This window comes from Genypterus blacodes, unplaced genomic scaffold (assembly GCF_046128005.1).
Source record: "Genypterus blacodes isolate CSIRO-AG114 ecotype Tasmania unplaced genomic scaffold, CSIRO-AGI_Gbla_v1 ptg000438l_1, whole genome shotgun sequence".
Classification (NCBI taxonomy): Eukaryota; Metazoa; Chordata; class Actinopteri; order Ophidiiformes; family Ophidiidae; genus Genypterus; species Genypterus blacodes.
The window spans coordinates 4,308,861-4,335,962 of NW_027467208.1; the positions used below are offsets into that span (position 1 = coordinate 4,308,861).

General features: G+C 43.7%; 1 protein-coding gene across 1 annotated transcript in view; it reads right to left on the bottom strand.

Annotated features, from left to right (window-relative positions):
- Nucleotides 1–22,812, bottom strand: part of angpt1 (angiopoietin 1) — a 42,530-nt gene extending 19,718 nt beyond the window's left edge. The window contains exons 1-4 of the mRNA XM_076139373.1: nucleotides 21,874–22,812; nucleotides 3,938–4,093; nucleotides 2,973–3,094; nucleotides 1,722–1,954 (exon numbers count right to left, since the gene is read on the bottom strand). Coding sequence (XP_075995488.1) covers nucleotides 1,722–1,954; nucleotides 2,973–3,094; nucleotides 3,938–4,093; nucleotides 21,874–22,284 — 922 coding nt within the window. The 5' untranslated portion in view covers nucleotides 22,285–22,812. The remainder of the gene's footprint in view (nucleotides 1–1,721; nucleotides 1,955–2,972; nucleotides 3,095–3,937; nucleotides 4,094–21,873) is intronic.
- Nucleotides 22,813–27,102: the final 4,290 nt, after the last annotated feature.

Consider the following 27,102-nt stretch of genomic DNA (forward strand, 5'->3'; position numbering starts at 1 on the left):
CCATAAACACCTCAAGTCTCTCTGACAAATTCCTACCAATCTTAAGATTTATTACCAAGCCAATTCATTTTGTTATTTAACATAATGGAAAAATTATATTATAAATTAGTGTCTGTGTCAGAATCAGTCAAATTACAGCATCCAAAATAGACACTTGAATCGAGAAAATTCCTCTCTATCGCGTCTCACACACTCCCTCTCGAAAGCCAAGCAAAACAGCAAAGGCTTTTTTTCTTGTTGTAGATTTTAATAACAAATGTCAGCAAAGGCCTCAAAAGTATTATTTACTGTGAATTGCATCCAACACAGGAGATTATAAATCCAATAGAAAGGGAGAACCTAAACTATGTTATCAGTTACACGCATGAAGCTCAACAAGAGGAACGTAGTGATGATACATGAGCAACTCGGTCCAAAATGGTCTCCAAAGAACTCTGGTAATTAAATGCAACATACACAATTGCAGACTAAACAGATGGCGTACAAGGAGACCTGTGACCTTTATTGCACGCAACATTAGAATTACAAAAAGCACCAGCACGATAAATACAAAGCGTGTGTTAATCATAAGCGGACTCCCGTATCCGTTTATGTCCTCGTTGTTTCCTGTCTGATGGGGGAAACTCAGGAAGCCACGAAAGCTCCCGAGGCGTCTTTGCAGGAAATCCACAAAGGGAAATGAGGGTTGCCAGTGATCCTCCAACACCATGTGTGCAACCACTGCCTCCATGTGAAATCTCCTGTGTCCGATGGGATTTAAGGGCAATGTTGGGATCAAGTGGGCTTGGTGTTTAAACGGCTGAGAATGGGGTAATGAGTTCATTGCGTTTGACCAGACTAGATGGTTCGGGTCAAAACTAGGGCCAAAAGGGAAATCCCTGCACTCGTATTAGCGCAATAGGGGAGACAGAGAGGGATAAAACAAGTCTATTACTCAAAAATTGGTGGTTGTTTGACAGTTAAGCGGAGCCTGGTGCCTGGAGACTTTACGGGGTCGAAGCCTGATAAGCAATTCTTGCAAATAGAGCACCATGCTGGTTTAAGAGGAACGCTTCACTGGGTTACAATAAGAACAGTGTTTGTTTCTCCGTGTCATCCTCCAATGAGGCTGAATTTAATCGCCGCAACATCTTTGTCTCTTAGCATGTGGTCAGTTTTATAGCAATGGTGTCATCATCATTTCGTACGGATCACAAAACAAGAGAGGCTGCAGCAACACGTCTTGGCAGGAGATCTGAGTATTCCGGGAAATGTTTTTGGGGAATCCACAAATTTCTCTTCACGTGGTCTGGCGAGGTTCAGTTTGTATTTCGCTTTGGTTTGTGGCATTGCCGGTGGGAGTGCACCTTTGGATCACCCTTTAACTAAACAATGATGACTGACAAGTGTTGAAACATCATCATCATCAACCTTCACCTGGTTGAGCCAGCTCAGAACTTGGGTTTGCTGTTTTCAAAAGACAGAACACTGTGACCTTTATGGATGTCTTATCACATTTCAGTTAAACTATCCAAGGAATATTCACAGGTCTCTGTTTAAGCTGTTGGCCTCACGTCTTTACAGATGTTTTTCAAAATTGCGTAATGAAAGCAGAACATGCAAAAATCAAGGCTGGCTTCAAAGATTTGGCTAAAACTTTGCTGCGGCTTTGTTGTACATTATTCCTTCATTCCACCGTTTCAGCCTTCAGCAGAATGTTCCTCAGACTGTTTCAAACATACCTCCATCTTTGGAGCAGAGGTTGAGCAGGTTGTGGACAGTATCCATCATCTCCTGCTGCTGCCTCTGCAGAGCCGTGCTGTTCCCCGTGGTTCGGCTCAGCTGGGCTTCCAGCTCTCTGATAACGCCGCTCTGCCGCCCCACCAGCGTCTGAAGACTCCCTTTCTCCTGCTTCAGTGTCTCCAGCTCGTCCCGGTGTCTAACCTCCATCTCCAACATCTTCTGCTCCATGAGACTGAAAGAGAGTGACATTTTTAGTATTCCTATCCATGATGAATAGATGAAATGTGATGAAACAAGAATCCCCTGTGCAAGTAATTATATTCCACCCCAGTGACATTCCTTCTTAATTTTCCCATCGATTTATCGTGGTGAGTGGTATGAGAACACATACAGGAGAGAAAGCAGGAAAGAAAAATGAATAATTAGGTGTGTAGGATTGGTTGCCATGTGTTCGGCACACAAAATAAACATATATTTCATCCCGTGCTTTGCAGACTCATCTGAGCTCAATGAGTAAGCCCTTGTAGTATCCACTGTACAATTTAATGCCTGAAACGCGATACAAGCTGACACCAAATCCATTAACTAATCATATCTTTCCCCCCTATCGTAGATTCGGTAAAGGGAAAAAGAAAAGACAACACAGAGAAGATGGAATAATTTCATAATTGCTCGAGCTTAAGAAAATTGCCCCTAGCAATCTACCTCCATAAGCCTGTGGAATAATGTAAAAGTCAGAATCACCAGAGACTACTTTCTCAAAATGGTGTTCTTTTTTTTCTCAAAGTGATTGCAAAGAGTCCCCTCGGATGTATTGGCCTGAAATGAGCAATGTGGACCGAGCCCTTTTTAAACACATCATCTGAGACAATCCTACTGGACCGATTGCTCCAAAGAAGTAGATTAGGAGACATGAAAACAAATCCCAAACCCACTTTTGTTGTGCAACCAAAGCGCAGCAGTCATGCATCTACCACTGATTTACATGGAGTACGAGCTTCCTATTATGCTTTTGTGTATACAAGTGGATGGTTTTCTGGAAAATGGACAAACTGTGGTAATCAATGAGCAATAGTAGCTTTCTGGCGGTTTTGTTAACTCAATCCAAAATGCAAAGTAGTAGCCGGGAACACTTTTTTGCATAGAGTAGCTCTTGGAATCATTGTTTCCTACATTCTCTCAGTCTTTGCTTTGTCCGGTTTGCTGCAGTGTGAATAGTAGTAGCGTTTTGTTGCTGATCGTCTGTTTACCTGTTTTTGTCATGGAGCTTGCTGATCTCGTTGGTCTGGACCATCAGCTGCTTCTCCAACTTGTTAGTGGAGAGAGAGTTTTCCAGCAGCTGGATCTCGAGCCTGGAGGTCTGATTCAGAACCTACCACAACAGAGAACACAACCATTACATCATATTTGATCTTCCTCCATACCGATGCATGTCTGAAAGCATTCAGTTGCGATGTACTCAGGCGGAACATTTCTAGGAACACAAGAACACAGTGATGAACCAAGACTCATGTTAGCATTGGACACATTGTTCCATTTTGTAGTTGCTCCTAATCGAGGGTTAGCCGACATCTTAGAATACTCAGCTTGTTATGTAATTAGCTTGTTTTTGGACATAGAGGAATGGCAATAACGTTTTTGAGACCTCTAGGAACTTGTAACATAACAAATAAATTAATCTCCTCACTTCCCTCCTTTGCTTTGTTTTTATTGTGAGAATGCGGTGATGAAATGTTGGCGTGACTTACTCAAATTCTCATCTCCTCCCAGCTCCCACGAAGTATAAAGCATTAAACTTGAAGTAATGTTTTCATTTTGTCAAGCGTTCATCCAAAGCATGGTCATATAAAAAACATTTCATGTTTTGCTACTTGTCTAATCTTTTCTAAGTTACCTTTTGGTGCATAAGCAATATTTGCCCACCGCTGACTCCAGAACTTTCCATCACCTCCTCCTCAAAATCCTCCATAAACAAAGGAGGAAACCAGAGGCGTATCACTCAAAGACAGGGCGGGTTTTATATAGCGTCGCTATTATCTTTGGCCTGTTCACTGTGACCTTTTTGGGTAGTTGAAAGTGGAATAGTTGGCTTAATGGAGCATGAAACGGATCCTCTCAGTGTTTGTGTGTGTCAGCGTGAGGCACACAGACACAGAAAGAGAGGGAGTAGTAGTAGTACAGCATCTGCTTTCGTGATTTTCAGACATATTTTTACCTGCGTCTCCACATCCGTTAGCTTGCGCGTCTGCTCTGCTGTCTGCGAGAGCAAGTTGGTGCCCATTTCCAACATGGCCGCTGTGTGGTTGTGGACAGCGTTCTGCTGCAGCTGAGCCATTTCTGTCTTCATACTCTCTTTGATGTAGTTTTCAATCTGCCAAAAAAGAAAGGGGGACAAAGAGGATGAAGGATGAGAACAACAGAATAGGGGGGAAGGTTCCAGAAGAAGCTGACTTGCACAAACTTAGATGAAGATGCCACGTCGAAAGACCGGATGTTGGTGGATCCGATTCCTTTTATGTGCGGTAAAAATAGTACTTAAGAATTTAGCCCGGCTCCTAGTTTGCCTTCATATTACCAGATTTATGACTGTCTATAGGCCTGAAATTCCATGGCGGTGTACTTAAAATGGGATGTGGAAAATTACATATAAAAGCATACATAAACCGTTGTGACTCAGTTGGGACTGGTGATTCTGGCACTGGTTCGAATCCGGCTGTTACTTTTTGCCAGTAGTCATGGGGTAGAAACATTTTATATGTATGCTCATACACATATTTTACCATGGAAACTGGGCAGTATTTCCCTCTGAGAGGTACACGACCTGAGGAGAGTGATGGTAATAACATCTTGCAGACCTTGCTTGTGTCCTCGCTTTGTCTTCCGCCGTGAGAAATTGTGTTTCTATTCCTCGCCGAGCGCACACGGGTGAGAACGTATCAGCGCTGAAATGTCAAGGAATTTGGCAGGGATACACAGTTTCATAAATAAATTTATTAGAGAATAGCTGAGAATACAATTTCACTGGCTTTCTAGTACATTTGTTTGATGAAGTGTGTGCTGTTATTAAGATAAATTCCAATGAAAACTCAATAAAATAAATCTGTTTCAGCGCTCACCTCATTCTAGCTGACAGACTCACGCTGACGATCCTTGATGACAACAGGCTTAATGCGAACCATATACCTCCAAGGGACGATATACTTTATTTAATCAACATTCCTTCAGTTACGTATATTTAAAAACAAACACAAAACCATTTTTTCCTTTGTTTGAGAGCCACTCAAGTGATGAATGACTTCAGTCAATACAGGCACATCCAGATGTAGGCGGTTAGCTCAGATGGAAGAAGCAGAGATGGACAGATAGTCAGTGGGGTGTGTCTGGAAAAAGCCCTTTTATTCTTATCTCTCTACCCAAACAACAAAACAAGACGGAGGTGGAAGTTAAGCTTGGGTAAGATTGTTCATATGGACTATATGGACCATGTGTGTGTTGGATTCCAAGCTCTCTGCACAGCTGTATGGAGAGTTGGAAGAAATAGAGTGGGGGATGGTTTTCATGGTCGAACATGTTGCGATTAATTTTGTTAATCCAGTGTCGTGTCCTGAATGACACAGTGTCAAACTTACGCCATGTTTAAGCTTAAACAGGTAAATCATGTAGGATTTACTGAGTACGACCGTGACAGTCTAATTCTCTGGCCAAATTCAAGTCTCTGGGCTCATAAATCCATGAAGGAAAAAGCTTTGTCATGTTTAAAAGACGCCTCTAGAGAATATGACTGATGACAACGCTCTTTGCTTCATTTCTCTGTCCGTCTCAAGGTACAGATTGTTCCCATTTATGGGGTTAGGCCCAATGTCCGGCAATACCCCCCTTGACAAACCCGCCCAAAGGGATCTGAACATATGTATTCCTCTGGGAGCAGGCTTGAACTGTGACTCCTCGACTTCCACAATGAGGACAGCAGGCCCCAGTGAAGATAACACACGTGCATAGATACACACAGATAAAAACACACACACACATACGCACACACTCTCCCTCTCACACACATTGGGGCTGCTTGCAAACCTCTCAAACTCCCACTGATTGATGTGGTGCCGTAATGGGTTTGTAAGATCTCAGAGCTTTAAGGGCTCTTTTCCTAGTTTGAAATCTGAAATACTGCTTCCTACTGAATAGATAGAGATAGAGAGTAACAGAAGAAAGCTTGGGAAAAAGTGGGCTTACATAGATGATATGGAAACCATCAGTGAGTTGAATGCAAAAATGCTATTACACCAAAAGTGTATCAATTCAGTTACTGAATTCTGATTAATATATTTAAACAATTTTATGTGAACATATACACTTGCAGAATTAGTCATATTCCCTATTTGTAACAAAGAATTAATCATGGTGTCAATCACTCTGAGACGGGATAGATAATAACAGAGATGGAACATTTTGCTGTCATTTCTCAGACATTGGTGCGACTCTGCCAAGTCAAATTAGCTTTTAAATGTAATATTGTTTTTTGGCATTAATCTAAAAGTGAAATGTAACGTTTCTTTAGGCTGGATTTCACATATAATATAGTTTCCCCTATCTGCGAAGTACATCAGACTGATATAAGTGTCACTTTCCACAAAACCTCCAATGGTCTGGCCCCAGGAATTGGAAAGAAAACAGGCAGTCTGGACTCCACAAAGCTCCAGTAATGATGGATTACCCTGCTGATAATGAACCATAGAGAATGACTGTGCTTAGAAACGCTTCTCAGTCCGACTTTGAGTGTAACATCTTAGCAGTTGGTGGATGGTGTCGGTGAAGGCAAGCCTGGCTTCAAAATCTCTATTTCAACCTCAGGATTCGTACCACGTTGCACCTCCTACACCAGTATCTTCACTCTGCATCTGCGTCATCTCATTTCTGTCCTCTAAGTGGACAACCAGAGCTTTTTGGACGGTGTGAGTCACCTTGAGAGAGATGATAGTTCCTGTCAGAAACCTAAACCTGGCACTCACTTCACGTCTCGTCTCAGTGGGAGCGTGCCTGACTCATGCCTGCCTCTTGTGGGTGTCATCAATGGAAAGTACCAAAGAGCAACAAGATTACACAAACGCGCCCTATCATGTAAAATCACTACTCGGGTTGCAGTAAAATGAGTCTTTGTGGGTTTCAGGGTATAGACGGTTTCTAACCTCCACTTTGGTTAAATGCTCTGCTTTTCTAGTCTGTGTCTACAATTAGAAACTCCTGCAGGCAATGAAAGCAAATAGTCTTTTCTTTTTATTGCAAGAAGTAAAATGCAAATTATGAGGCATTTGTGTCAGTGGGGATTGGGTTGGTGAAATAAATATGAGCTTGTGGTGCGTTTGTTACTCTCAAGGTTAAACCGTGACATTGCCTATGCCAGAGGCTGATTATCTGTGACGTTTGAGCAGAAAACATAATACAGCGTAACCTTAGCAATTAAGTTATCCCCAAACTGGAGCAAATTAATCACAAAAGTTGCAGACAAAATGCTTTCAACTAATGAAAATGGCAAAACCAAGCGGTGATTTTGTCTGATAGACGTTGAGCGTAAATTCCAGCTCACTGTCAAGGTTTTGAGGAGAAACAGGTGTCAGGCTAGTGCGACTTGGCTCAAGGGCTGTAAGGTTTGGTAAGACTCTTGGTGGAGCCCACCGACTCAGGGTCAAATGAAACAAGTTGGGGTCACGCTGAACCACACAGACAGGTCTGACCTCTGGTATGACAAGGGAGGCTGAGATTGAAACATGAACGTCTCACAGCTCAAAAACAGAAAGACCTCTAATATAAAATAATAAACATAAATTAAAACCCAGATTGCTGGTGACATTTAGGAGACATTCCAGAAGGTGCAGCTACTACAAAATGTAACACAATTGCTGCTTGCTTAGAGAGTCACACAAAGAGAACATTTTGTCTCCCTAACTGCTACTTTACACTGAAGCCTACGCGTTACAGGCTATATGTGTTTGGCTCAGCGTTCATGTAATCTGCCTGTGATTTTACTAATAGTGCTGCCAAACGTCCTGACACGCCAGCGAGAGATCCATTTGTGCGTCAATTGCACCCCGACTGCGACCGTCTCAGCATGTATAGGCCCGTTCGAGTAGACGCTTTACGACTGCTAAATAATGAGCTATAATTGGCTGTTAATCTTAACACAAGTTGCTTCAGGATGCCTGGGACGTAAATGACAAGCTGTGTGAGAATGTAACGAGGTGGAATTGAATTGAATTGAAGCATAAAGGACCTTGTTTCTCATAGAAATGGACACATGTTTAGGTTACTGAATGAGCCATTCTCTGTGTGGACACTTTAAAGGAAAGTATCACAGACATAAAGGCATGAAATCCATCAGCCGAGCACCCAGACAGGCATATTCTGTGTCCGAGCTGCTAAATTACAAATGCTTGAGAGCCAAGAACAGGATAATCCCTCAAGATGATACTCCCTGCTTCAGATTAGCTCAAATGTTTATGACTTTTCCTACTCAGAGTGACTTCCATTCCAACAGGGGGTCTTGATCTTTTCTAAACAGCAGTTTTCTAAACAGGGATACAAAACGGAGGGCTTGAACTGTTTAAAGCAGGAGCTCTGTCACATCTCTGCTTATCTCTGGCTTTCTGTGTGCGTGTGTGTGAGCTCGGGGTAGGTGATGGTGATGGTGTATCGGGGCGTTCTGTGTTCTGGTATGCATCCTTTGCGCTCATCCCTGGGACCCTTTCAGACGGCTTTAATGGATAACAGCAAGCAAGGGCTATTAGAACTCCCCTCCACCCCCCACCACCTTCAAATCAGCACCTCCCACTGTAATCACGAGCCACCACACCACTGCTGGGACCGCTGCCAGTGAATACACTCACGCCTCCTTATCTTAGGCCCGACAGTGAAGGGTGAATTTGATACACGGCTCAGTCACCTGGGCCCATGATTCTCCCTGGTGGAGCTTTAAAAGGTGTGAGCTGTCACCCTGCAGGATTGTATCATGCAGATATGGAGACCCTCCATCGTAAAAAGCTGTCTCACCTTCACACACTCTCTGACTTGTTTGTTTTCAAAAGCACCTTGAAACTGTTTAAGGCTCTTCGTCTTAAACTCTGTCAAGATTAGGGTGAGTAACAACTCAGTCTGAACCCACAGCTGACCTCTGTGACATTTGCCCCCGGTGGCAAACAGCCAGCCGCTCTTTCAATTGCTGCCACATTTTTTTCCTCTCTGTGAATGTCACTGGCGAGCGAGGGAGAGAGAAAGAGAGAACGAGAGAGACAAACGTCCGCCGTATCCCGAGTGAGTGGACGACATAGCAGCAAAGGCTCAGAGTCAGAAATGTGCGCCTTAAGGTGGCAGGGAGAGGTGAGGTGGGTGGTCCAGACTCGAAGTCTCCTTGCTTGATCTCTTATGCCAAGTTGGAATAGCTCCTTTCTGAACAGACAAAGCCTGCGATTTCTATGCCGTCACTGTTCCGCTCTATTGACAGCGAGTTACTTTGTCTATTGACGAACAATACAGGAAATGTTGGCGTGTGCAGATGAATTCTGGTAGATTTAAATATGATATTCAGGAAATCAGCCTGTGGGAGAAATTTCTGATGTGGGCAGTAAATCAGACTGAAGCAGAATTAATCAACAACTTAACAAATAAGAATGGAAAGAAATCTTATACAAGGTCTGCCTGGCCTGAGTGTGTGTGAGTTCAGAGCTCCCCTCAGCCAGAAACTCTGCAGCCCTGAAAATGACCCACTGTTCTTGAACTCGTTTTCCCCCCTCTGATGTTGTTCCATGCCCTCTCTCTCCCCACTTCTTCTCATTTTCTACCTTTGTCTCCCTGTCAAGATGCTATTGTGCTGATTTCAATTATGCATTTGGACATAATGAGCCTTGTGTGTACACAAATTGAAACCAAACCAACCATCCTTCTTTGTTAATCATGGTGCTTATTCTAAGTGCCCAAAATAGTTTAGCAGGTCCAAAAGCACTCCATTTTCCATCCATCAAGGATTTACTTGTCACAACATTTTGACAAAAGTGCAGAAAGTGAAAGAAAAATGGGAATATTTGCCCGTTGTAAAGTTTCCAAGACTGGCTAAATCCTTTATGGAAAAACACATGAGAGCCTCAAACCTATCAGGGCAAATGTTTTTACGGCCAAATTGATTTTCCGTGTTCGTTTCATCAAATCTACTTAGACTGCTGGCCGTTAAAATCATTATTCAACGCGACGAATGTCATTATTCAAGAAAACCGCAAAATGCAGAAGCCTTGTGCTGTAACAATTAGACGAGTGGAATTTTTCACAGGAGTAATGCATTTCCTGGATAGTTAATTTATTGTAGCAATAATGGAAATCCACAATAAAAATACCAAGGCTTGCTTTCAAAATGTCAGAAGTGGCACCACGCAAAGATTTTGGTCAATGTGAAGCTCAGATTTGAAGGTTTATGAGGACGAGGTCAAACTTCCAGAGATATAAAAACCCTGAGAAGCGACTTTAAAGTTTCTTTTAGGGAAACGAACATACTTCACAGTCGTTAGTTTGGCGATTTATCTTTGAAAATCCCTCGCTCTCTCTTTGATGAACCCGCCTAATAGCTGGAGAACCTCTGAGGAAGATTAATCTAACAAAGTCTTCTGTGTCTCTGCTGCATGTCAGATGAAACCCAGTTCATCTCCGAAAGTCAGATGTGGTTAACAAAAGAAACGGAGCAAATTAAATTTTCACACCACGCTTTGAAAAACACAAAGGTCATGAGGTACTTTTGACTCCCGGGGCGCAAGCACATCCAACAGAAATGTTTGCTTTTCTTTTATTGATATTGGTGCAATGGTGTGGACGTTCACAATTCACTCCGGAAACGAATTTCCAGAGCCGAGTCTAGACTCTGGGATAATTTAGCTCTCCTCTGTGACCGGATTCCAGTGGCAGCGCACCTACCACAAGTCATAGTATATGTGTGGAAACATTTTTGCTCCTTACAGAGAAGTGAGAGCGTTCTAACGCGACGGCATATGGGTTAGAACAAAACAGTGATCACTCGCTTTGTCATCTTCCCTTTCCTGTTTCACTCACACCTCCAGAAATCCAAAGATCTCTATCACGCGCGTCATTTCTATTCTTGTGTCGTGGAAATAAATACAGTGCAGGCGAGACGGTGCATGAATGTATATTTTCATTAATCCCCCACTTACAATGAGACTCTAATGTCAAAGCAGGAGCAAAAATTACTCCAATTAATTATGCGTATCTGGACGTATGGGAGAGGAAGTACTTGCATTCACCCAAGACATGGGAATGCGTGACGAAAACCAAACAAGCAAACAAACTCAAACCTGCTCGTTCATCCAGGCTGCTAAGACTCACTGTGGACCCCAGCTGAGGGTCAGTCTGAGGGACAAATGACTCGTTTGCCATTTGACGCAAGTTGGCCAATGTGGGAATTTTTCCTCTGGGACACATCTAGACAGGAATGCGCCTTGTGATGGCTTTCCCAATGTCAGCCTGCCCTATTCCTGAACCACAAAGGGATACGAGGAGCCCACCATCCCACAGGGGAGGCATTTACATCCAAATAGTTGAGATAGCATTGGTGTGTACCTTCTTTAACATGGTGGCAGGGGATTCCTCAGCCAAAGAGTTGCAGAAACAGGTGGAAGCTTGAAGATCTCCCATGACCGAAATGCTGCGAACGCATGCTGAACCTTCTTCTGGGCGAGGTTTCAGTGCAAAATGGATCCTATATGACGTAAGAGCCGACGTGTGTGCCAGCACCGCCGGCTATCACACTGGGTGTCTCTTGTAATCAAAATGAATGAGCATTTAATGACAGCGGTTGTTTCCTTCAACGTCACATTGGTGTTTATCTTTCGTCCTAACATCCCATTAAGCGACGACTCCAGAGTTTATAAACCGTCCCCGTAGTCGTCCAGGGTTACAATCACCACAGAGAAATCTCCAGGCAACAACAGCCCTTGTTCTCCCTTGCAGAGATTATCTCTCTCTCTCTCTCTCTCTCTCTCTCTCTCTCTCCCTCTTTCTCTCTCTCTCTCTCTCCTTATTGCTGAGATCTTTGTTATCTCAGGGACTCTCATTTGCAAGCTACTGAAGCATCCTCACAGCTATAAATTCCCGGTTGATAAATGTTTTTAGGCTCTTGTTGTTACCTCACAATGATTCCATTATTGTGCCTCGTGTCCCAGCATATATTTCACTGCCAAATCCCGATCCTCATCTAGAATCTGGAGCAAACTGCACATATTTATATTCTCTCATGCAATAAATACGCCAGATAAAAGAAAAAAATTCCCTGGATTTATCGCAAGGTCGAGACCCAAAATCGAATGGGTTCTTCTCTGTCTGACCAGAATGAGATCCTAACTTTTCTAGAAGTCCCACTCAACAAAACAAGCATACAAATCTCTGTGACAGAGGACAAATATAGATTCTAGTGTGTTGTTTTGTAGCAGGAGGAAGGGCTTTAAACCAATAACACAGTATCGATGGCGGCACTGGTCCACCATACAGGATGGAGCGAGGAGCGAACAGAGCCCTCTCTGTTGGAATGCAACGCTGCGTGCATTTGTTTATGTGTATCTATACAGTGTGTGCAAGCTAAACACACGCGCGTGTATGCATATGTGCCTGCTTTCCCCCTAAGTGACTCTGAGCCGACATCCAATCTAAACAGAGGAGATCAGAGGAGGTGCAGTAGCCAGACTAACATCTCCACATGGAACTGCTTGGGTCTGACCTGCAGTTCACCACGGCTGTTGGACAGGAGGGAAATGGATGCTGCTGTTAATGATAATGTGCAGCTCATCCATAGCCGCTTATTGTATCGCTGCCATGTTGTAACATTGGAAACATTCGCTGCTGTCTGACCTCCAGCTCCTGATGAATGGAAACACAGATAACGTGCATGTTTCTGTATCTTTAATGTGTGTTGTTCACTGTGTTACAACTCCAGCGTATCTCTGCTCAAAATGCATGAAGGAGGACGGAGAAGAAGAGAAAGGGAGAGTGCAGGACACACAGGGAGGAAAGACAGTGCACCATGGGTACACCCCCTGGCCTTTCACGTGCCCAGGCCTCCGTTTGTTTTTGCATATGTCAGACTGAATTGCACAAGGAGTGTGTGTGTGTGTGTGTGTGTGTGTGTGTGTATATATACACAGGGAAACGCAGAGGAGGGATTGAAGTGATTGAAAACAGTGCGGGCAAGCTAAGCTCATTATGTTCAGCAAACATGCTTAGATAGACTCAATATGACTCATGAGTCCATTTTGGGGAAGAATTTAACAAATAGTTGTTTTGTCTTGTTCCTGTGTAGCTCGGGGGAGAGAATGTGCTTAAACTAGTAGGAGCATTGGGTAGCCTCATCAAAATAGACGCTCTTAATGTGCAGTGTTGTGCTTTTTATTGAAGAATCTCTTGGTAAAGTTCAGACTTCAGTTACATGATGAAAGATTTGCAGATTTGCAATTAAAATCTATTTTATTCTTCAGTAATTTCTCAAGGACATGTCATTGCAAATTCAGTACCTTTGGAAATAAAACATTTTGAAAGATTTCAGCTACTTAGTTTCAACCCTATAAAAAATATTTAATAGATTTACCACAAAGAGAATTTTTAGAATTAAAATTCTGCCGATGTAACTTTAAGGGTCACTAGGATGTCAAAAAATTCAAAATGCATTGATCGTCCATGTGGTTATGCTCATGATGATGCATGTTTCTGTTACTGCCTCTAAGTGAGGCATCAGTAACATTTGCAACATGAATACATCATCGTTCATGAGGAACAGAAACCATCGGAGCCCTGCGAGCACTTTGGCGTCTTCCGATATGTCGCAGCTTCACCTTCCGGAGAGGAACATCCCAGCGGATCCTCTCGAGACCATCAGTTAACCTAAAAGGTCCTCTCATCCAAACACTGACAAACACAGACTCTTGTAATGGACTTCTGTACGTCAAACACTGTCGTGCCCGAACACAGAGCAGAAATGGATGTGAAGGAGTTGCAGACGCAGCACGGATTTACAGAAGTACACACACACGCACGCAGACCTCTAGAGGCACGTGTAGATTTAAACAAACAACTGAGCATTTATATAGTGATTGTTAATCCAAAAAGACCAAATTCAGCTATTTAGTCTATGAGAGTTGCTGTGTGATAGCTACAGAAAGCAAAGCAACTTTAACATCCTTCCAACTCTTGCATCCTTCCATCCAAAGCCTCACTGGATTGTACTTTGCATTCAAATTCGACCAGGAAACGCCTTCTGTCAGCACGCATGCTCGTATCTCCTCATCTGTTGGCACACTGGGAGTCAACAAGCTGCCCCTGTGATTACTTACTAAGAATCTCCTGCATTAGTCATGTTTAGCTTGTGGGTCTGCGGTTTGAGGGATTTTGCAGCGCGCCCTTGCCATACTGTGCCTTCTACGTGCTAACTGGATCAGCACGCTAACAGCTTAAAGCAGTGCTAAATGCCAAACATAACAGTATTGCCATTTGTTGCTATAAATGGATTATCTTGTGACCCCGAGTGGTCAGATTGGCATGACTCGGTGTCGCAGTACACTTGGTGTAAACAAAAACTGAAGCACATGCAGGTCAATTAATATCCGTGTTCTTTTCGTGTTCGTCAACAGTATGATTGTCGTCAAAGCATTGGAGACAAATGCCAGGCAACAGGTTTTGGCTGAACACATACTCTGCCTAGGGTCTCACCACACGTCTTAGCCCACAGTGTGTTTTCAATCCCCGGTGGTTCACAGAAATGATTTTGTTCCCTTGCTGGCGGCGAGTGTAAATCATTTCTGCGGGTGTTTGACTTAAACCGCACGTAGCCCAGTGATATTCTTTGACAAGCGGAGGATAAGAAATGGCAGAGGGGTCAGCCACTTTACTGTAGTCCTATCTATGTCTCCCCTTCTTGTCTGTAGTCAGGGTGCCAGCTCCAGCCTTGGTATTGTGTGTGGAATGTGAGAAGCTTGGCTCAGGTCCCAGACAAGCCAAACAAAGCTCCGTGCAGGGTTAAGAGCGTGTTTCTCCTTTCAATCTACAGTATATGTGTGCATTTGCGGTGGTATGTGTGTGTGTTGGTGAGCAAAGCTGAACGAGGTGTCACACCAATCAGTGCTAAACCACTAACTCAGGACCTATAACACGTCCTACTCAGGGAGGGGGGGAGAGCAAACCACCCACAGCAAAAACAGAGAGAGGCTATAATCAGGCTGCCATGGCGAATAGCTCCAGACTGTCTCCCTGAAGATGTGTGGGTCTGAAATTGCACGTTAATACATCACAAGATATGAACTTTGAAAGGGGGGAAGAGAAAGAAAGCAAAGACAGGCCATCGTTTGGATTCCACCCACCGACTCTCTCTGTACTCAGCTCTCACCCACACCAGAGGACAAATACAGATTAAGAAAATAAGTGAGGTCATTTCTGGATGCGACACGAACAAGTGGCTCACATCCACACGAACCAAACAAAAACAATGGAAGCTGCTATTCATCATTTTAAGATCTATCAAGCCCACACTCTGTCGGAGGAGGAAAGCTGTTTATCTTTCACCCTTTATCACTCTCTCTCTCTCTCTCTCTCTCTTCTTCTTCCTGTCATCACTTATTTCCCCCTCTGATATTGCACCCTGCCATCTTTTTGATCCGAGCATCTGATTGTGATTCTTTTGTTCGCCGTCATAGGGACAGAACAGTCTGTACGCTTAAAGGGGAAATGGAAGGGGAGGAGGGGGGGTGGGATTCCAGGCAAGGTGAAATGGTTGAATCCCCTAGAACCTCTGGAAGCCCCCCCGCCCCCCCTTCCCCCCTGCATCGACAGACAAAAGCGTCCACTCAGAATGCAACATCTGTCTGTCGGGAAGAGGGGACGGACTTTGGACGGACTCTGCGGGGAGCGTCAGACGCAGGGGCAAGCGTGTGGGGAGGGTTCAGGAATTCTGACCTTACATCGCAGAGTCAGAGCTTCATGAATAATTGTCCAGATTCCAATAGAGTTTTGAGTTGAACTTGACAATGCGTTCCTATTCCTCTGCTCTCAACCGTTAAGAGCAGGAACGTTATCCGTCTTGCAGCTGCAAAAGTGACCGATACTTCTTTAAGTAAGGTCAGTTTCAGTAGCGGGTGCAGTGGAATGCATTTCGAGGAGCTTTCTTAATAGTATTTCAGTTCCCTTGACCGCCATCAAACCTTGATTTTTCAGAGCAGAACTCGAGCGAACGCGACGCTCTGAGGAAAATAAATAGAAGCAGATATGGGTGAGTAATATTACCATCTGCTCCGCTTATCAGGAGTCATTATAAAACAAAAACACAGCAGAGATAACAGTTGGTCCTGTGATTGAAAATAAGCCTGTGATTTGTTGGAGCAGCAGGCTGTGATAACAAAGCGTTGCGAGCCTGCTAACTGTGCTCGTAATGGCTATAATTTCTAATGTTTCGCTCTATCTGAGCCATTACCGTCTCATATTTGGGTCGTAAGCAGTAGCAGAGATGTAGTTGTCCATTTTTTGGCCCAAAACAATATAATATATGTCCATAAATGTGAAAAATCATCGCATTTGTCTCTGCTGTTTTAAAAGAAAATATCTTGATTCCACAGTAGGTCTGAAATGTTTCAGTACCAGGTGGAGAAGCTGACTGACGCCACCTGAGTGACACGCTGCAGAACACTCACATTTATGAAAACTCCGGCGACCACGTGAAGACAAATTATCACCAACGCGGGCGCGAACGCACTCACGGGCTCGGCGTAACACAAATCTTTCACTTTTTACTCCACAGACGCGGCGTTGGGTGCCAAGCTACAAGCGAGCAACAATGTTTTCAGAAGGGAAGTGATAAATCCTCTGCGCATTCGGGCCAAAAGTATAACCTCGCAATTAAAGCTAAATAAATCCCCCTGAAAACGATTCAGCGGGGAGCGATTTGCTGAAATGAATGAAGGGAAGGAAACGTGCGAATTTGTGATACCCTCGCCTTCATGTGAATTAGACAGATTCAAGAACACCAGCGATATGACCAACAGCGTTACTTCATAGAGGCATAGGTGTAGACTAACTTTCTGCCAAATATCAAAACTTCCACGTTCGGGGGGCCAGTGAAATATGATTTCTGGAAAAACGGCGCTCTGAAAACAAAGCGTCTCACATATCGACTGTGACAAAACTACTAAATGCTCCTTTTCCTGCAAATCAGGAACACTTAAGACGCCGAGATCCATTTTCCTCTATTCCCATGACACGTTAAGCAGCGGTTTCTGTTTCCTTTTTAGTCATGGTGCAAGTGCAACCCCCCCCAAGAAATGACACAAAAAAATGGGAAGCTGTTATTGTAGTGTCCTTAAACAATTTGCATGGTTCCTTGTACGAGTTTTGGGGTCAGGAAGGAAGAGCTCTTTATCCCTCTGAGCTTTTCCTAGCCTCTCTGCATCATCCGATTGTTAGTCTTGGCCCACATTATCAGTGAAAATAAACACTGATAGAGGAAGTCCACCGCTAAAATAGATAGGTTTCTCTTTGGATCCCTCCACATGCTGTGTGGCCATCTGATAGCAGCAAGTCGAGAAATATATTCACCCCTTTTTACGTATGAACTTCCCAGTATGGACGGGAACAAGCTGCTGCCCACACGTATGTCCTCCTTTTAACCACTGTTTAGGCCCATCTGCTGTAATCGTGTTCTGCAAGAGGCTGAACGATGGGAATTTCACAGGGATAAGACGCTGCCGATACCAACCCCCCCCCCCCCCCCCCTCCCACTTCTTCCCTTTGTTCAACAGCTTAGTTTGGCACAGGCCGGGCTTGTCAAGAAACACTACTCGCCACCACTTTCGACTGTCTCCTCCAGCAGGGGAAAGGAGAAGATCTACGACTTTCACTCCCAAACAAATTTTGTCTTGCTTAACCCCTCTTTCTGCCAAATTGACACGGCCCTTGAAATTGTAGAGAAGTACAAATGGTAGTGTGAGAATAACGCTGGGAGATTCAGATTTACTGTCATCTCCAAATTCCTATGTGCAGTCAATCTCTTCCTTTACGTTCGTATTTCCGACAACTGATCCTTTCGACCCGGTCTACGACTTTGCCTCAAAAATATGGAAAGTCATTCAAGCTTAGATTATATCTATTCCTTCAGGAAATGTCGATCAAATCTCTCTCAACTGTTCAGCTCATCCAAAATACAACTGCCAAAACTTTAACTGACATAAATAAATCTATGTTAGGTTTCACAGGCTACTGGGGAGAATCTGTTTAAAACATATTACTTGTTACTTTAATAAAATGCAAATGTAGCGATTCTACGGGCTCGAAAATGTGTTTGTGGGGTCTGGAAATGTTTTGGAAAGTGACGAGAAATCAAACTTGCCAAGTCAATCTAGAACACAAGAAGAATAAAGAGGCTCTGGTTGTCTCGTAATTTAGCGTTTTCCCTTTTTTCAGGTGATTGTTGAAATTGTTGTAGTGGGTTGTTAATGTTGCTCTGTGTCTACTGGTTGTGTAAGGAGAGAAATGTCATGTTTGCCACAAGATTACAAGATGATATGTCAGGACTGTGTGTTGGTAACATTGCCTTGGAGTTATTTGGCCATCTATTGGTAAAACATATGATTATTTGACTAATTAGGTAAGTTTAATGTTGTTCAACTTCTTCTTCTCTTGTCTTTATCATTTACCTGCTATTGTAGATTTTGCAATTTCTGAAATTTTTGATGATTATGTGTCTTTTAAGTTAAATTTAAGTTAAAAGATGGTTAGTCTTCCTGCAGGCAGGCTTAGGACGTAATCCCTGAACAAACACAAGCCACCTTTGACTGGTCAGGAATGTTATCAGGGCCCATATACTTCACCCTGCGTTGATGAAAGAAAGATCTTAGACTTATAATGCTTCTCCAACAGCTGTTTGCTGCATCACTCTCTATCTCTCTACCCCCCACACTGGACGCAAGCACCCAGACATGGTGTGTGTGTGTGTGTGTGTGTGTGTGTGTGTGTGTGTGTGTGTGTGTGGAGGGGGGGGAGTGATATCTGCTATGGTATCCTTTTGTCAGTTGCTTTCATCAAGGCTCGCTGGAGCAACTCAGGGTGAGCTTTCCCTTATACGAGGAGTAAAACGCTGGCATGATTAAGATAGATAGCTTGGCCAGGATACTTAATCTTCTTTCCAATGAAAAATGTTAACTGCATCCTGATGTTCCCCCCCATGCAGTGTAATTAGGGTGAATTACCACTGTGTGTTTAAGAGTCCCCTCTGAAATGCCTTTGCCAATTCCCCTCTTATGCTGATTTGTTCACTTGTTGCTGTGTCTTGTGTTTACCAGTAGTCTAATAGCTTCACATGCATCCAATTACTGTTTAATGTCATTCTGTCATCGGACATTCAATATGGTAGCCAGTAGTAAGAGCAGAGGATGATACCCGAGTGATATCCTAATTTTTTTTAAATCATTTTCCATTTGAGATGAAAAAATGCCTGTGGTCCCTCAGTGTCAGGAGAGAAACATGGTGGTATTTGTGGTGATGGCAGACGTTTTCACATGCACCCATTTATACATCTGAGAAGAGGTTATTCTAGAAGTCTCATTAGTCAAACCTTCAGTCTACCAATGCTGCCGTTGTGTTTTCATAGTATCACTTGTACTATCACAGACAGATGAGGTCCACTGAGCAAAGATAAAGCCGGTGTTATTTCACCCCTGGCCTTTCTTGACACACGGATCGCTTTTGGGAGCCGTACAGAAACACCGGGGGTTTTAAGCTCAAACTGACGCTGTCGACGTTAATAGGGAGTGAGCGTGCGTAGACATGAATCGATGAAAGATTTGCACGTAATATTTCAGGAATGATGTCCGGTGCAGGTACAGGTTAGTCCTGGTATTAAAAAAGTGTACATTTCTTATTTAAATCATATATCTTATGCATATTTGTCTTATCTCTCCACACAGCTATGTAAAAGAAATGTTTTACTATATACCACCTCTTGGACATGCACCATGTACAGTAAATTCCTCTGCTAAAGTGCGATAAACTCTGTGATATATGACCCAACGATAAGATGATATTGTGCAGATTCTGTGCTGGAAAAAACCTTCTGATGCAATATTTCACCCAGACGTGAGACTTTACCTCCCTAATTACAAACTCAATCAACATCTCACTGTAACAAACTGTGACCGGTGCCTGGCTAATTGATGAGAAATTACTATTTCCTCCAACCCGAGGAGTGAAAAAGTTTACATTATGCGAGCAAATGAAAAGCAGGCACCAAATGCTAAAGGGTATTGATGAAGTTCAGGTTAATTAGTTCTCCACTTCCATAGCTATCCATCAAATCCATTAGGGTATTATATGTGCATTCATTTCCATTTTTTTCTAGTTTACATAGACAAACATAAACCGTTACGTCCGATAAATTAATCACAGATTGAACCTGCGTATCTTATTTTGAGATAGAGGCAATATTTTTGAAAGTAGCTGTACAGGCGAAGTGTGAGGTTTGTTTTTGTGATTCATGTATTCATTTCAGAGAGATAGTCTCGCTCTTTTTGGAGACAGAGAGTCTCACAAGCTTAGAAAAGCAGAAGGGCTGCCAAGCAATATCAGCAATGGCCTCACAACGCTCAAATCATTTGTAGCGCCGCAGTTTAACTTGGTAAACAAAAGCTAAAAATAACTTGGAATTCAGCTTTTGTATAGTAATCAAATATTTATTTTACAGTTAAAACCTTTCAATCTTGTGTAACACGTTACTGCCTCTGCTCAGGGTGATGTTTTTTTTCCAGAAAATGTGTGAATCTGTGTTCTCCAGTTATAGTCACAACTCCTAAACTTGAGTAAATAAAGGCAGCATTCTCTGTTTCTCTGTCTTTCCCCTTTCCCTGTGTCTCTGGAGGCTCTCGCTGACTTCCTGCCATTAAAGAGACAGCCCACTGGAGAACTGGGGGTGACTGACATGTAACTACCTCTGCTCTATGACCGACGCGCTGTGGAACTCAACTGGACATGTGTGGAATTTACTCAGGATTTGCATAGAGAGCGAGAGAAAAGGGGGTACACGTATTCATGTGGAGCAGAAAGACGAGATAAAGATGCAGAACAGGAGATGCATTTAGAAACGTGGGACAGCTGAGTGTCCTCCAGCAGAAAAGGTTCAATGCAGTTCAAGTACACACACCGTTACGTAACAGCATAGAATAGTTCATATACATTCTTTTATGTTTATATGAATTCTGTTTGTAATTCTGGCCTCTGGATTATAACATGCATGTTTTGTTGCCATGTGATGAAAGCTTTGTTTTTCCAAATTGTCATCTTCTCACAAAGAGAAACAGCTGCCTGGTCAGATTGACCAACATGTGTTTTTTCCCACCAGTTCTTCTAATATTGTTGGAGACTCTGAACCAAGGATGACAAAATGTTCCCGACCAAAAATAGTCGCATATTATCTTCTATGTGAACTTAAGTAATGAAAATCAGCAAAACAGGAATTATATAACAGATTAGGTCTGCTCCGATCAGTGCATACTCAGTGACATGTTAGCTGTAGTTTCATTTAAAAGTTTGTGTTTTTTTCACATTGTCTGCAGCATTTATGTCAGTCGTGTGATCACATCCACTCCCTGACATTTTAGTTTGAGGTTTGTCAGCGGGAATGGTGCAGGGGGGAAAGGAGCTCAAATCACAAAGCAAACTTTCAGAAACACTTTGACAAACACCATGATGACGGTCAGATAACAGCAAACACTCAGGTTTTAATCTGCGGGCCTCCTTCACAAACCAAAACAAGTTATCTAGCGTACCCACAAACATACACACTGCTGAGACCACACACCCACGGAAACGCAAACGCCTCAACAAATACGTTACAGTGCGACCACTTCAAAGGAACCGACGCGGCATCATGCTGGGGTTCTTACGGATGCATTTCAAGGACCTACTTTGTGTAGCAGATATTAAACTAAAACCTGATGTCCCTGAAGTTTCAACTGTGTCCTATTTCAGTCCACCAGCATGATGAGAGCGAAGCAGAGGTCAATCCTCTTCTTAAAACACTTTAAATAGCAGATTTGAGTGAAATTGTAGCAAGCATGAGATTGGCCCTTGGGCCTTCCTTACCTTCTGCAGCCACTGGGTGTAATTCTCCATTATGTGTTCGAGCTGCTGGATCTTCTGGCTGGAGAACTCGGATTCTGGTGGTGCGTCCCTCTGGAGAGTGTTGTACTGCGGGCTCCCTGGCTTCGCCTCCTTGCAGGAGCTTGCTCCAGTCCCCTCTTCCTCGGGCAGGATGAAGGTATAGGTGCACTGGCCGCGCTGGATTCTATGGAAACGTCTGCTACTGTAATTACTACCACTACTACTACTACTACTGCTGCTACTACTACTGCTGCTGCTGCTGCTGCTGCTGCCGCTGCCACCTGCGTTGCCGGTGCTGCCGTCTGCTCCTCTCCTTTGCTCCCCACCTCCACTGCTCACAATCACCAGGAGGGCCGCCAGCGAGATTAAGTGGCAGCTGGATTTGTACCACATCGTAGCAGCCGGAGGTAAAGGTCACAGGTGACTGAAGTGCTTTTATCTCTAGAGTCTCTTCCTTCGTTGCTCAGTTTTGTGGTTGTCTCCTTTTTCAAGCCGGATCAGAAAACGGTGAAGAACACCGTTGACGTGGAGTATGTGTCATCCATCCTTACATCGGACACCCAGCATAGGCATCCACTACAGACAATTCCTGTAGTTCTCACTCACACACGTAAGCACTTACACATGCTGCGCCTTCAGAGCTCCTCTAACTTTTTGTCCTGGCAGGAAAACTTGTCCAAGCCTCTTGCAGTCTGACAGCTCTGTTCTCAATCTGGAGGTTCAAAGCCAAACACAGACTTGCGCGTGTGTTTGCATTTATCCGTCAGTCTTTGCGTCTCATTTTGGGATCTGCTGCATGCGTGGTGATGGTGTCGTCAGACCTCCCCTGGTCTCTCTGCCTTCCTGTCCTCCTCTGCTCTGTGACTTATCGGCTGGTGAGAGTGAGAGAGTGAGAGTGAGAGAGAAAGAGAGAGAGAGACGCTCAGTGAAGAAACTGTTCCAAGCTCCCACCACACTCTGCGCCTGCCCCTTGTAGAGCCTGCAGAGGAATGTGTGTGTGTGTGTGTGTATTTGTGTGTGTGTGTGTGTGTGTGTGTGTGTGTATACGGATGAGTGTGTGCGCAAGCCAGGCAGAAAGGGACCCCGGCACAGAGGATGTGCTCAGACTTTGAGGATCGGTTTACAAGCTCATGTGGTGGCCCTGCATTTTTGTGTGCGTCTGTGCACGTGTGTCTGTGTGTTGACAAACCAACATGTGTGTGCATGTGTGTATAATTGATCTGTTTCTTTATATCCTGCTTGGGGCACATAGGAAGAGGCACTGCTTTGCGCCCCATTATATAACGACAGGTGCTGAATTATGAATCTGACACAAGGGGGAAATTGTAGACATTTAAATATCTGAACCTTCGAAAAAAGGTCTAAATATTACTTTCTCAGATTGTGGAGAAATGATGAGAAAGGTTGAATTCTGATGAATGTGCACACGCAAAGCTCAGTCTGCAATGTCCATTGTGTCTTTCCTCCACCCACTCCATCTCCATTACACTCTCCGTCCTTCCCTCACTCTCTATATCTCTATATCATACATGCACAACACCCTTTGCAAGAAAGTAAAAGCGAAATCCAAGAATGAGCGAGCGAAAGAGGAATGTCTCTTTATCATTAGGGCCAAAAGAATGAGGCAGAGTGAGGAAACACAGCGCTGAAAGGCCCTGGGTCAAAGGTCAGGTGCTTGTTGTGGACCGTCCATTAAAAATCTCTGATTCGGGGAGACATAACTGCCTGATTCCTGGCTGGACTTCAACATTCCTTTTTAGTTCAAAAACAAGCAAATCTGTGTGACAGCGCGCGTGTGCATGTCCGTGCCCGCGCATATGTGTGTGTGTGTCTGTGTGTGTGATAGTGTACATGCTCTAGCAGCAAGTGGAAGAAGCACTCAAAATTCTTTAATCGAGAAAAGGATGAATATCATATAGCAGCTCAAGTATCCAAAATAAAGTGGATAAACCCGTAATTTATTAGTTATAAAAATTCTTAAAAGTCTCCTGAAGCTTTCCTTAGAATTGCAGTGGAGAAGTTGAATGCAGCAAAATGGAAATACTCAAGTTAAGTACAGTGTTTAAGTAAATTGATGACTGCTTTCATCCTTTACCATATAAGTGCGTCTCCGTCTGCCTGCACGTGCTCACGTCTGCAAGTCCTCCTAATCCTGCGTGTGTGTTGGTTTCAGTGTGTATTCAGTGATAGCAGGAGGGGGGGGGGATAAGATCATCGCTTGTGCCCTAAAATCTGGGCGCCGGTCGCTGCATCCAAGGGAAACGGAGGCGGAGATTATCGCCGAACGCTGGGCGACCTTGAATGTGTAAAATGCAAACTACACTTGACTTCACAGCTTCAATAAGAAAGGACGCAGCATGGTAAGGCAAATATCCTGCAAAGCTGTAGGCGGTAATTGTCGTTGTAAAAAGTATTGGATACACATGCTTTTCATTAAAAACTGTTTAGATACACAGTGTGTTTTGCCACATCAAAACCAAAAATCCTGATATTTTTGCTGTATTTCTGCCAATACTGGCTCGTCTTAGCTGACCAGTCGACACCCTGGAAGGAAACACACAAGCTGTTTATATTTATGACACGTTAATTGAGTTTTGTAATCTCAGATCTGGAATGTAAACCTTGAACTTAGTGAGAAAACAAACCTGGATTTCAAAGCAACGAGAGCGCAATCCTTCGTTAACCCCTTGGGCTCCCATGTGGTCCGTCCAGCGCTGCCTGTCCAGCACACACACACACACAAAAGTTTAGTAAAAATGTGATAATCATTTTGCTCGTGACAGTGGAGCACAGTATGGGTCGTGTCAGTTGTGTGAGGCCTAGAGGCAGCTGGGCTTCATGGGAATCTGGCTTATGTTGTACTTGTGAGAAGTCTGGGAGGACATTTTGTATAGCTCAACATCAATCTGACTGACACCGCCCTTCCGCATCTAATGTCAAATTAAATATATGATGTGGGAACCTAGAAAATGACTCGGCTTTCCTTTTTTCCGACTTTCTTGATGAGGTTTTTATGTATGGACGAGTATGACAGTGACGACTTACTGATGGCAGGGTTGTCCTTGATGCTCAAGAATTAGGCTTTGGAAAGATGCAGCACCAAAAATATTGCAATATTCCTAACATATTGAACATAATCTGACATTTAAGCGTAAAATATCACAGGAAATGAGGCAATAGTTGCGTATCGTGTGGATTCTACCGACTAGGGACCTGGTAAGTGATTGCCCCCATACATTCCCTGAAATTCATGATATTTTGTAAAATCGCCGGTGTATCACTTAAGTGGTTCCAGTCTGGATTTGGGACTTATTGGGATTTATGTTTCTGACCGCACAGCACTTCCAGCAAGACACAGAATTAAATCCTCCAGATCACATAGCAAGTGTAGGTGGACGTGTCTCTGGACATACTGTCAAGTATAAAGCCGTGCTTTAAGCCGCTGTGACACCTATAGGGAGCACTCACTACGCTGTAAACGACCTAAAGTGAACATCAAAGTTGCGCGCTGCTAATAACACATAAATTAGCTCATCATTCTTTTATCCTGGAACGTAAAACAAAGAAAGAAATGGTGGGTGATGAATGCAGTTGTCAGTGATTGTGAAAGGGAGAAGCGTTCCGTTTGACTCCACAGAGAAATCTCAGCAACTCATTCACACCAGGCTGAATAGCTCCGGCACCCAGAGTGTTTACTCGCCTCCTTTATCTGCGAAATGTGAATTAATTAAAGGGTTGTGTAAGGCACTTGAAACCCCCGATGGCACCGTTAGCGAGCGCGGCACAGCTCTCGCCCCCTCGTCCGCGCCGTTTGTCATGGCGATGGTGATTAAAGTTTGTACACACACACACACACACACACACAGAGGATGTCATGGTAATGTTGAAACCGTGCCAGCATCTTTGAGTTCTAAGCAGTGAGACCAATTTGCGAGAGCTAATGCAGGTCGCTCGAGTGCATCCACTTGTTTTGACTGCAGGGCGGAGCTGTCATATTGAGATCTCCCTCTCAAAGAGCCACAGTCCGGACTCTTTGGGCTTCAAGGGAGCTTTCATCTCACGCACAATAGCCTTGTTAGCATTTTGCCCACTGATGACTTCACTCTCCATGCTTGATAGTCTGAGAGGTGACGGTTAAGGGAGTTCCTTTGTGAGTTGCTTTGAGTGTATCTTAGGTTTTGCGAAGGGCTGAATGTTGCAGCGTTCTGAGGACTCGTACGGCCTAGCTGCAACAGCGGCTTTCTCTACAAAGCCACTTCAGCAACCCCAGGAAGTAAGCTTATTGAGCCATAAGCTCACATTTTACAGTCTGTTTACAGAAATCCTTTTTTGGAAGTAATACCGCGGCTCAATATCTGATGGATTTCCATGTTGGGATAAACAAAAGGATTATGTGGAAAGTAGAAACTTAGCGGCACATAGAGTAAAAACAACAAAGGCCCGGTGCAGCCATCAGTTCTCAATAATCTGATTAAAACGTTAAATCCTTATTAAATTCTGTAGAGATTTATCCCTAATGTGGAAAATAGCACATAGTCACTGAAAGAGCTTTGATGCTAAATAATGCTCCAACGATACAATTGCCAATACAACCCTTGGACTTACTTCAGGCTTGATGGTGTTTCTAAACAGCCCATACCGCTCGCAGTGATGATGTCACCAGGGCGAGAACACTGAAGAGGTGACACTGCGAAGCCATTAGCACAAGGTGGCTGCCATTCTTCATCATCCTCCGGGGGCTCCCTTTGCTGCGCTCACCACAGGCACTGGCCTCTGTCTCCTGTCAGAGCAGCCGTGCCCAGTGCCTGTTCCCCTTCAGCCCCACCACCCCCATCCTCCACTCATGAGGTAAAAGAGGAAAGTAAGGAGGTTTCCATCTGTCGGGATCATGTTTAAAAGCTGTTATTTCAGTCCTGTTACTGAAAGCGTGATTTTCACTCTGCGGCTCAACGCTGCACACTGAAAACTGCAGCAGGAGAGAAAACAAGATAATGAAAGAAGAAAGGGAGTAGTAGTGGTCAAGGTAACAAGTCTATCTAACAGGCCAAAATGTTGGGAGCAGGGTCACCATGGTAACACAACAAAATAAATGACAAAACATGAGCAAACAATAGCAACAGACAACATGAAAAAAGTAAGTAAGAGAGAGAGAGAAAAAGAGAGAGCTTTGGATCCGTCTGCCTCCAAATGCTTTTCCAGTTAACATCCTGT